Genomic DNA, 12621 nt, shown 5'->3' on the forward strand with positions numbered 1-12621 from the left:
GAATGCCACCATTTGAAATACATTGTGGAAATCTTTCGACAATCCACTCCATTCTATCCAGTGACCTTTACCATTTAACGAGTATTACATGCACAAGTACTCTGCCCACCAAATCGTAAAGTTAATATATATTAGGATAAGTGTGGACATTACTGAAAATAATAATCCCAAGCTACTGAATGTATCTGACCTATTATCTCTGCCATTTACAATATTTTTATGTCTACAATGATGCATTAAGGACATACAGGCTTATATTTTTACAGTGAATACAGTAAAAATATTGTGACAAATTCTTATGCACCGACTTACTAAAAAATGGCATACAAAAAAAAGGAACTAATGATGCAGATACCCACCTGAAAATATATTGTCCATCTGTATGTAGTACTTATTTGAACTTAAATTATGTACTGTAGTTTGAGATTGTTGAAGCAGTTTATACACCTATTTCTTTTCATCTATGTATTATTTTATTCTTCCCACATCCTTGAAGTTATCAGCACGTGGACCTATTAGACATGACCTGTCAGGGTGTTATGACAAATGAGATTGGACTGAAACCAAAGCTAAGTGTTTCATCCTAATTATCTGGAACATCCTACCGGTTGCTCACCTGCATGTGTGAAATGTGGTATTAAATGTTGCATGCACTACAACAGAGACAAACATGCCACATTTATTCAGTGCCTATCATTGACAATTTGTGTACATAGTTCTGAGCAAAAACACAGAATGCCATAGGAGAGGCAAAGACATGACCTGAGTGAAGCAAACTGAACAACCCTCCACCATGTTTTGGAAGTCCAAAGAAAGGGGTGTGATGTAGGACTGAGGCAGATAAGTGACAAATAATTACAAGGTAAGTCCAAATGTCAATGTTTAGCAATGAAAGCCAGAAGTGAAATTACCCCTGATAATGAAGGATGAACACTGGCATACACAATCTTTCAGCTTGAGGAGGATTACCGGGTTGGTTGCACCAAACCACCTCCATTTAGCAGTAGTTCATTTATTAACCTTAACACATACAAGGATCACAAAGAACTGATCTGAACATGGCGGAACAGCCAAAGATAATGTTTAGAGTCCAAAGATAAATGCATATCGATGTTGGGGTCGATTTCATTGGCGCTGCATAACCCCCCCCCCCCCCCACAGTACTCTTCAGAGGCCACTGGGGAGGGTGGGGGGGGGGGTGACTATGGTGTCCGCGGGAGCCTGACCACAGTCAGCTCGACAGTGTCGTCGGCCAGGAGCTGTGTGGGTAGATGTCGTGAAGGAAGGTTCGGCCACCAAACCTGGAAGTCGTTGAAGTGAGCCGGGCATCGTACTGGGTGTGCTGGTCGTGCGGCGACAGGTAGGCCAGCGGCTTGCGGGTGGAACGGAGCGATGACGATGATGTCTCCGGTGGACGTGGCAAACACACGAAACATGTCCAGGTTGACGTCGGGCGGGAGGGGAACACATTTCACCAGGTGGTAGGGTATGGCAGAGGTTGTGTCATGAGCACTGGATGAAGAGAAACACATGACGAACAGTGTATAATTGTGCAGTACTACTGAGATGTCGTGGATTATGTCCAAGGCGACATGCACAAACACCACGAGTGAGGGCACGTTCACGATGGGGGGGGAGGGGGGGGAGGGGGGGGTGAGAAACCTTGACAGGGCGAGGCAGGCGGTGGTGGAGATGTCGAAGGGACCGGCAAAGGGCCTGGCGGCAAGGGCATGATCGTAGGTAAGCTCGACGTGGGGAGCATGTGGTCACTCGACGGAGAGCGTGAGACCGGAGTAGATGGCGAGGTCGGAGGAGAGCTCGACGACTGGAGCTGGAAGTCACTCGACGGAGTGTGTGAGACCGGCATAGGAGGCGAGGTCAGACGAGAGCTCGACAATTGGAGCTGGAAGTCACATGATCGAGTGTGTAAGTCCGACATGGAGGGAGTGGTCGGAGCATCCTGAGCCACGACAGTGAGTGGCATGGTCATGGCCTGAAGGGGGGTAGAAGAAGGCTTGACATGAGCAGGCTTAAGTCTGTTGAGTGAGACTGTAACAGCTGAATCTTTCATCTGGATATCATACGTGTTGGCTGAGTGCCGGAGAACTCGGTACGGGCCGGTATATGGAGGTTGGAGGGGAGCACGGACAATGTCATCTCGGAGCATGACATACTCGCAATTGTCCAGAGATTTCGGGACGTGAACCTTAGGGCAGGAATGGCTGGCAGGCGGAGGGATATGGAGGTTGATGAAGTGGCGTTTGACACGGTCCACGAAGGAAGGGAAGTCAGACTGAGGGAGAGAAGTGGAAGGGCTCACAAGTTCACAAGGGAGAACAACGTTCGGGCCGTTTACGAACTCGGCTATTGTGCCTTTGAGGTCTTCCTTATAGATCGCACGAATGCCGAGTAGCACAAGGGGAAGGGCCTCCATCCATAGAGAGTCGTGGCATCGAAGAGCCGCCTTGAAAGTGCGGTACCAGCGCTCAACTAGCCTGTTACTTTTTGGGTGAAATGCTGTGGTATGGATGCGCTGGATGCCGCAAATGTTACAAATCTCGTTGAACAGAGCCAACTCAAATTGTCTGCCCTGGTCACTCGTGATGATAGCTGGACATCCAAAATGCGATACCCATGACTCGACGAAAGCTCAAGCAACAGTTTCTGCTGTAATATTGGGGAGGGGGACAGCCTCGACCCAGCAAGTTGTTCGGTCAATAGACAAGAGAACATAATGAAAGCCGTTAGAGGGGGAGAGAGGGCTGACAATGTCAATATGAATATGCTGGAAACGCCCAGGAGGGATCGAAAAGGCACCGAAGGGGGCTGAAGTGTGCTTGTGTACTTCGCAGCGTTGGCACGCGAAGCAGTAGCGCGCCCATTGCTGGCAGTCCTTGTTGACATTTCTCCACACAAAGTGTTCCACTACGAGGCGCATGGACGCACAAACACCAGGGCGGGCTAAATTATGCAATGTGTTGAAGACAGCTCGACAGAGCATGGTTGGGATAAAGGGGCAGTTCAGATAGGTCTAACAGCGAATGGACGGCGTTGAATCGTGAAAGGAAATCAGCAACTATATTGTCAGCACCCTTTACGTGTCTGACATTGGTGGTGAACTGAGATACGAAGTCTATGTATCTGAAGTGGCGAGGAGGCGGGTCAGCTGGCAGGTTTGTAATCGCCGCAGCCAGAGGTTTGTGGTCCTTTAAAACATAGAAAGGACATCCCTCAATGTCAGTCTTAAAATGCATGATTGCTTTGTAGCCCACGAGCAACTCTCTGTCAAATGCGGAATATTTCCGTTGTGCATTGGTGAGCTTGCGTGAGAAGAACTGCAGAGGCGAAGTTTGACTATCGATTGTGTGGCTAAGGACAGCGACGATGGTAGTATCGCTCGCGTCTGTGGTGATCAAAAGCTGCGCATTGGGATGAGGATGCGCGATGGTGCAGGCCTCGGCAAGAAGATTTTTGAGGGCTGTGAGAGTCAGTCATAGCAGAGGTCCATGGAATGGGCCGAGATCCAGAAGTGTTGGTGCCTGCCAAGGCGTCCGTAAGTGGAGCCCGAATCTCCGCAGCCCAAGGTAGATGTCGGCGATAATAATTAACCGTCCCAAGAAAGTGCCGGAGCTCTTTAAATGATGAAGGTCTGGGTAGATTTAGTATTGTTTGTACTTTCTCAGGGAGCGGTGAAATGCCGTCGGCAGAGACACGAAAACCAAGAAAAGTGACAACGGGTTGATGTAGCTGCAATTTGTCCTGGTTGGTCTCGATGCCTGCTGCTGCGAGAGTGTTCATAACAGTTTGCACATGTTGAATGTTGTCCATGACAGAGGAGCTGAACACAAGAATGTCATCAAGATATGCAAAGCAGAATTTTAGGTCGAATAGCACTTCATTGATGAAGCGTTGCCAGGTCTGGGTTGCATTTTTCAGACCGAAGGGCATGAGTCAAAACTTAAATAACCCGATCGGAATGGTGATTGCTGTCTTCTCGATGTCTTCAGGTGCAATGGGGATCTGGTGGTAGGCACGTTTGCAATGACAGAGAACGTGGTCGCACCTGCGAGGGAACTGGTAAAGTCGGCAATGTTGGGTATGGGGTAGGTGTCCATAATTGTTCATGCGTTTAGTCGACGGTAGTCTCCGCACATGCGCCAGGACCCGTCTTTCTTGGGTGTCAAATGTATGGGCGTAGACCAGCTACTGGCAGAGGGTTCAATGACGCCGGAGCTTAGTAGTTCAGAAATCTGATTTTTAAGGTCAGAGGGACACTCGGGATAAAGTCGACGTCGTTTACTGGAGATTTGCCGTGATTTGAGGTGATGGCGAGTGTAGATGCCGCCATTTGAAATGTATTGTGGAGTGTTTTGATGTGCTGTGATGGGCAGTGTGAACTGGCCTTTAAGGTCTATGGCATGGACCCTGATGAAACAAGCTTTATAACACATGCAAACAAATACATCAATGTGCACAAAACACAGCACAGTTACAGAACATAAATGCAAAAATATGTACACCAATTTTCAACCTTTTTCCAGACAATGTGTGCATTTATGTTCTGAGCACACAGCAGGCACAATTCCAAAAAGGAATTCGGTATTTGTGTGGCTTACAAAACGATAAGATTAGATTAGATTTGATTAGATTCACTTTTTGCTCCATAGATCCAAAAAATGAGATGATTCCCATGGATGTGGAACATGTCAAAAGTATAATATAAATAACACAAAACATTTGAGTATAATACTTACTACTCTGATCATTAGTCAGCAGATTGTCAAAATAGGTGCCTACACTGTCAAAATGGAACATTGTTATTCACTTTTAATAAATTTACCATGCACAAAATACCTAATCTTGACTGTTGTGATAAAGTGTTGTCAAAACTGAAATCTAACAGACATCTTTATTTAGGCTGGTCTATCAGTCCCTGTTAAGATGTTTATCTATAGAGTAGAAGGAGTTGCCTATTGATAAGTCTTTCAAACTCTCTTTTAAACCGTGCTTTATCTGAAACCAAGTTTTTTTATGGTTGCTGGCAATTTATTGAAAATGTGTGTTCTTAAATATTGGAGCCCATTTTGGACCAAGGTAAGTGATTTTAAGTCTTTATGTAGATTGTTCTTATTGTAGTATTGATACTATGTATTGAGCTATTGGTTGGAAACAGAGATAGATTACTTGCAACAAATTTCATTAAGGAATAAATGTAATGGGAAGCAGTGGTTAGAATAGAAAGTTCCTTGAAAAGGTTTCTATTTGATGTTCTTGAATTTACACCACAAATGATTCTTATTACACGCTTTTGCACGCTAAATACTTTTGCTCAGTTTGATGAGTTACCTCAGAATATGATCCCTGACATAATATAATGAAAGTAAACAAAGTATGCAAGATTTTTTTTATATTTATATCCCATACATCTGACATCATTCTCACTGCAAACACAGACTTGTTTGAGCACTTCAGCAATTCTGTGGTATGACCTTCCCAACTGAATTTATTATCGAGTTGTAATCCCAGAAATTTAACAATGTCAAGCTCTCTAATCAGCATGTCTTCATATGTTATATACATGCTGGAAGGAAATCTCTTATAGGTTCTGAACTGCATATAATGGGTCTTTTCAAAGTTTAATGACAGAGAATTAGCTTTGAACCATTTATTAATGCCAGTGAAAATTTGATTAGCAACTATTTCTAAATCTGTACTTGACTTGTTACTTATTTCAATGTTTCTATCATCTGCGTACAAAACAAACTTAGCATCTGGTAATGTAACAGACGAGAGGTCATTAATGTACACAAGAAAAAGCAACGTACCCAAAATGGAACCATTAGGAATATCACATATAATTAATTCCCAATCAGATGAAGACTGACTGCTTACTGCACAGGTATTTCACAATGACACCCTTTGTTTCCTGTTAATTAGATTAGACTCAAACAGTTTTGCTGCTTGCCGGTGAAACCATAATATTCTCATTTACTTAAAAGAATGTTGTGGTTCACGCCACAGTCAAAGGCTTTTGATAGGTCACAAACTCTCTCGCTTTCAAAATGACTGCAGAAAGACTTCCAGATACACGGCAGCAAGCAGTACAGCAAGCACTGCAGGAGGCACTGGATAATGTGCCACAGCCTCTCTGTATATTCTCTATCACTTTGGTTTCATGATAATTTAACGTCAGCATGTTTTGATGTCTTTGTCTGTGATTCCTTATTAGGTGGGCCCATTTTTGCTGCTACTGTCCATTTAAATGGCCAGGAGAAGAGACACTGGAGTTAACTGTTGTGTATGATGTCCTGATTTGCTTGCAGTATTTGGTGCAATTACACCAATGAACAACATATTTAATAAATTTATGAGTGTATTAAAATCTCTCAAATCTTAATTTTGTTATAATAATCAAACCAACCACAATAAGCTATGTTTCAGGGATGATATTCTGAATAACCGGTCAGCAATGGCACTTGGGAAAATTACGACAGTAGTTATTCAGTGTATAAAATTAAATGAGGAAATGAAAATTTTTATGTATGTGATTAATTATGGGTAAAAGTAAAAGAAGATATTACACAATTGTACATTATATTAATAGACTCAAAACAAATACATCAGCAAAAAGTGAAAAAGAAAAAGAGGCAACTTACCACTCAGAAATTTCTGGGTAAAGAAGAGTGTCATTCACATTGAACCTGAAGGAAAATAAGCAACCTATTAGTAACATATAGGTTCTCGCATTCTTCAGCACTGTAAATGACAAAAACAAAACTACAAAACAGCAAATATGGCGTTCCTCTTTCCTCAAATACAGATTCTGTGTATACAGGGATGAGGGATTGTTGCTGCATTTGCCTGATGGGAGATAGGACATGATACAAGACAGAATCAAGGCCTACAGAGGAAGGAGCATAAGGTGGATGCCAGTAAAAGTCAAAGAAGAGAATGCTGTCAACACACAGACAAGAGAGGGTGAAGCAGCAGCAGAAAACTGTGTGATGTAAAGGGCATAAGCAGAGATAACAGACACAATGATAAACATATACTACACATAATGATTGGTAGCCCTGCTATAGTTACTAAACGCTGTTGACATGTATGATACCACATATTTTTAAAATCTATTGCCATGACTGTGAGTAACAACTACATCATTTATTTTCTTCAATATCTAATAATTATTTAGCCATATTTTCAATTCAACCAGTCTAATGTTCAAATATGGTCAAGATACCAAATGTGTGAAGTGTGACTTAACAACAAAACACACTAATTTCAGTTTTTTACAGGTGAGAGTGCTTTCTGTTTCTTATTCAGCAGTTAGTGAGTTGTGCAGGGCTTCCTAACATAAATATCAAATACACAATGTAATTGACAACTAGCACATGTTATATAGTGCAGCGATAGGCAATGTGCTTCTCAAGTAGTGTAAAGGCTGTACAGTGAATATACCAATTTTAAATATTGAACTTAGATTGATTGCCTTATTGTCATTTGGTCATGAATGTCTTCTGTGAACTATGATCGTTACGTGAGAGACAAGGGTTATCAGAGTAAACAGTGTATTTGTTTAATGATATGTTTTTCTGTTTCTAACAGAATTTAAAATTGCTGTTTTGTCCACAATATTTTGATAACTGGCATAGACAGCTGACATAACATCTACTTCAATTCTAGCTATTGCTATTGCTGAAGAAGACTTCTAAATCAGCAGTCAAAATATTAATCTCAAAAAGGTGATCATCAGCTTGATAGGATATCTGAAAATCTATCCTCAATCAATATGCTGATAAAAAAATCAGAAACTGTGTGTGTTGATTCACATTGTTCTTGATGAAGTATAAATGACAGATGAGCATGTAAACATTTTGTTTTCACTGTAACTGTGACTGATATTCAGTTCTGAACTAGTTAATCTGCAGAATATGCACATAATTCAACACTACTGAACTTGGCACATGTATCACTTGCTGTCTGGAAAATTTGCTGTTGCAGTAAGACATGGGTGAGTAAGGGAGTGAAAAGATTGACAATAAAGCATAACTCAGGAATTTGGATCATATTTGGTATATACATGAACACGACTCATTATTTGTATAAAAATACTGTGGGAGTAAGATACCTCTACTAGAACTTGGTGTAGGGGGTGATGACAAGAAGGTGTTACAGGCACAAATGTCAAACAATCTGTTGGTACTTCTTTCCCATAATTAGTTGGCTTTGAATACTTTAAAAGTATGAAGTGCAATCTGCCTCGTGTGTGTTGTTCAATGTGTCAACCAAGCCGCAAGAATGAGCACTGCAAAAAGCCATAATTTTGTCAGTGTGTTACAGGCCAAAGATTACGCCATATGGCTGAATACCTCAGATACATTTAACATCCTCTCTGAAGTCGCACGGTTGAAAACAGTGGGCAATCAGACAGCTGCCAGAGTGAAATATATTTGACAGATGTGTATGCGGCTGTAGCCTTGGGCCAGAAGCTAGTATGTAAGTCCATAAAATGTTGATCTGATGTCAGAGGCACACAAACAGGAGATTCATGAGGAGATATAGGGGGTTAAAGGAAGGTATATAAAAGAAACAATACAAAGCATGTTCAGAAAATACGTGTACTGTGACCTTTAACAGACTGTCATTTCTCGAGGGTTGGCAACACATGTGTGTGTGTGTGGGGGGGGGGGTTGATCTCTTCATCAGAGCAATCACTGCAGGAACACAGTAATATGTACACTCACATTGTAGTATCCAGCTATGTAAAAGACGTCGGGTATGAAATCCCACCATGTGCGAACCACATGCTGTGATCTGCTTCCTACTCATGGAAGGGATAACATCTACCAAAATTTTTCCTGAATCAAAATGGTTTACGGCAAAGGTATTGTGAACAGAACGAGTGTGGTTATGTGCTGTAGGAAATTTAGTGGAAGCAGAACAAATGTTCATGATGAAAATGGGAAAATGGAAAAAGCTGAAGATAAACGAAATAAATCTTGATGAAGAAGACATGATGTACAAACAGCAAACTCCAGAGAAGAAGGGTTAAAGAGACACTGTTCCCACACATGCAACTGAGGAAAGTTGGCATTTCGAAGGAAGTTGTCGAGTGCACTGCTACTGTTTTATAATGAATATTACTGTGATAATAACAACACAATACCCAAGGGCTTGGTGTTTAAATTTGGTCACAGCTGTCCTAGATAATATGGTAAAAAAATGCATCACATTTATAAAAATAATTTAGAAATACGAGTATTTGTAGAGCAAAGTTACTGGTCCAATTGAGAATGTTTATAAGCACTTATCTGCCAGTAAAAGGGAACACTGATTGAGAAACTGATGATGTGTCAGTTGATTGTAAGGCAATATAACAACAAAGTACTTACACACTAATACCATCAAACATTGCAGCTCGATTGGTAAGACCGCTGTCAGAATTCACACCACTCTGAAACAAGAAATTTTATCAGTGTTAGCATTCCTTCACTGCATACAATAACATTTTTACTAAACGAAAAGGGGAAATAATACATGAAACATATATGTATGAGGCACTTTAATAATACAATAATGTCTCTCCCCCCTCCCATGTGTGTGCATTTACTCAAAGATTTTAATAATTACGTCCCAAAAATAGATACATAACTAAATGAAGGCTCAAAATGACAAATATGCAATATGCCTGTTGTTGTTGTTGTTGTTGTTGTTGTTGTTATGGTCTTCAGTCCAAATACTGGTTTGATGCAGCACCTCTCCATGCTACTCTATCCTGTGCAAGCCTCTTCATCTCTTAATAACTACTGCGACTTACATCCCTCTGAATCTGCTTCATGTATTCATCTCTTGGTCTCGTTCTACAATTTTTATTCCCCACACTTCCCTCCTTTACTAACTTGGTGATCCGTTGATGCCTCAGAATGTGTCCTACCAACTGATCCCTTCTTTTAGTCAGGTTGTACCACAAATTTCTCTTCTCCCCAATTCTATTCAGTACTTTCTCAATTAGTTATGTGATCTACCCATCTAATCTTCAACATTCTTCTGTAGCACCACATTTCAAAAGTTTCTTTTGTCTTCTTGTCTAAATTGTTTATCATCTATGTTTCACTTCCATACATGGCTACCCTCCATACAAATACTTTCAGAAAATACTTCCTGATACTTAAATCTATACTCGATGTTAACAAGTTTCTGTTCTTCAGAAACGCTTTTCTTGCCATTGCCGGTGTACATTTTATATCCTCCCTACTTTGACCATCATCAGTTATTTTGCTTGCCAAATAGCAAAACTCATTTACTACTTAAAGTGTCCCGTTTCCTAATCTAATCCCCTCAGCATCACCTGATTTAATTCGACCACTTCCCATTATCCTCGCTTTGCTTTTGTTGATGTTCATCTTATATACTCCTTTCAAGACACTGTCCATTTCATTCAACTGTTCTTCCAAGTCCTTTGCTGTCTCTGACAGAATTACGATGTCACTGGCAAACCTCAAAGTTTTTACTTCTTCCCCCTGGACTTTACTTCCTACTCCAGATTTTTCTTTTGTTTCCTTTACTGGTTGCTCAATATACAGATTGAATAACATCGGGGATAGGCTACAATCCTGTCTCACTCCCTTCTCAATCACTGCTTCCCTTTCATGCTCCTCCACTCTTATATCCACCATCTGGTTTCTGTACAAATTGTAAATAGCCTTTTGCTCCCTGCATTTTGCCCCTGGCACTTTTAGAATTTGAAAGAGAGTATTCCAATCAATATTGTCAAAAGCTTTCTCTAAGTCTACAAATGTTATAAACTTAGGTTTGCCTTTCCTTAACCTAATTTCTGTGAGAAGCCATATTGCCTCGCTTGTTCCTGCATTTCTCCAGAATCCAAACTGATCTTACCCAAGGTTGGCTTCTACCAGTTTTTCCATTCTTCTGTAAAGGATTCATGTTACTATTTTGCAGCTGTGACTTATTACTCAGGCAGTTCGGTAATTTTTACACCTGTCAGCACCTTCTTTCTTTGAAATTGGGATTATTATACTCTTCTTGCAACCTGAGGGCATTTTGCCTGTCTCATACTTCTTGCTCACAAGATGGAAGAGTTTTGTCATGGCTGGCTCTCCCAAGCCTATCAGTAGCTCTAACGGAATGTTGTCTCCTCCAAGGGCCTTGTTTTGACTTAATTCTTTCAATGCTTTCTCAGATTCTTCACACAGTATCATACCTCCCTTCTCATCTTCATCTAAATCCTCTTCCCTTTCCATAACATTGCCCGCAAGTACATTTCCATTGCATAGCTCCTCTACAGCTTTCCCTTCTTTGCTTAGGACTTGTTTTCCATCTGAGCTCTTGATATTCATGCAGGTGGTTCTCTTTTCTCAAAATGTCTCTTTAATTTTCCTGTAGGCAGTATCTGTCTTAGCCCCAGTGAGATATGTTTCTACATCCTTACATTTGTCGTCTAGCCATTACTGCCTAGCCATTTTGCACTTCCTGTCAATCTCATCTTTTAGGTGTTTGTATTTCCTTTCACCTGCTTCATTTATTGCATTTTTATATTTTCTTCTTTCCTCAATTACATTCAATTCAATATCTCTTGTATTACCCAAGGATTTCTACTAGCCCTTGTCTTTTTACTTACTTGATCCTCTGCTGCCTTCACTGTTTCGTCTCTGAAAGCTACGCATTCTTGCTCAATTGTATTCCTTTTCCCTGTTCTTTGGGATCATCCCTAATACTTCCTCTGAAAGCCTCTACAAGCTCTGGTTCTTTCAGTTTCTCCAGGTCCCATATTCTTAGCAGGCCGCGGTGGTCTAGTGGGTCTAGGCGCTCAGTCTGGAACCGCGCGACCGCTACGGTCGCAGGTTCGAATCCTGCCTCGGGCATGGATGTGTGTGATGTCCTTAGGTTAGTTAGGTTTAAGTAGTTCTAAGTTCTAGGGGACTGATGACCACAGATGTTAAGGCCCATAGTGCTCAGAGCCACAGCCATATTCTTAAATTCCTGCCTTTTTGCAGTTTCTTCTGTTTTAATCTGCAGTTTATAACCAATAAACTGTGGACAGAGTCCACATCTGCCCCTGGAAATGTCTTACTTTTTAAAATCTGGTTCCTAAATCTCTGTCTAACCATTATATAATATATCTGAAATTTTCTGGTGTCTCCCGGTCTCCTCAATGTATGTAATATTCTCTCATGATTTTTAAACCAAGTGTTAGCAATGATTAAATTATGCTGTGCAAAATTGTATCAGACAGCTTCCTTTTTCATTCCTTTCCCCCAGTCCATATTCACCTACTACTTTTTCTTCTCTTCCTTTTCCTACAATGGAATTCCAGTCCCCCATGACTATTAAATTTTCAGTTCCCTTAACCATCTGAATAATTTCTTTTATCTCATCACACATTTCCTCAATCTCCTCCTCATCCCTGGACCTAGTTGGCTGTGGTGGGTGTGATCTTTGTTTTTATCTTGGCTCCAATAATGCATTCACTATGCTGCTCGTAGTAGCTTCTCCACGTTCCTATTTTTTTTACTCATTATTAAACCTACTCCTGCATTACCCTTATTTAATTTTGTATTTATAACCCTGTATTCACTTGACCAGAAGTCCTGTTCCTCCTGC

The 12621-nt window shown here is 41.0% G+C and overlaps 1 protein-coding gene across 1 annotated transcript in view; it reads right to left on the bottom strand.

The window, feature by feature from the left end:
* Positions 1 to 12621, bottom strand: part of LOC126483721 (xaa-Pro dipeptidase) — a 914390-nt gene that overhangs the window by 73884 nt on the left and 827885 nt on the right. The window contains exons 5-6 of the mRNA XM_050106824.1: positions 9393 to 9454; positions 6657 to 6701 (exon numbers count right to left, since the gene is read on the bottom strand). Of these exons, the coding sequence (XP_049962781.1) occupies positions 6657 to 6701; positions 9393 to 9454 (107 nt within the window). The remainder of the gene's footprint in view (positions 1 to 6656; positions 6702 to 9392; positions 9455 to 12621) is intronic.

Source organism: Schistocerca serialis, chromosome 6 (assembly GCF_023864345.2).
Source record: "Schistocerca serialis cubense isolate TAMUIC-IGC-003099 chromosome 6, iqSchSeri2.2, whole genome shotgun sequence".
NCBI classification, from domain to species: Eukaryota; Metazoa; Arthropoda; class Insecta; order Orthoptera; family Acrididae; genus Schistocerca; species Schistocerca serialis.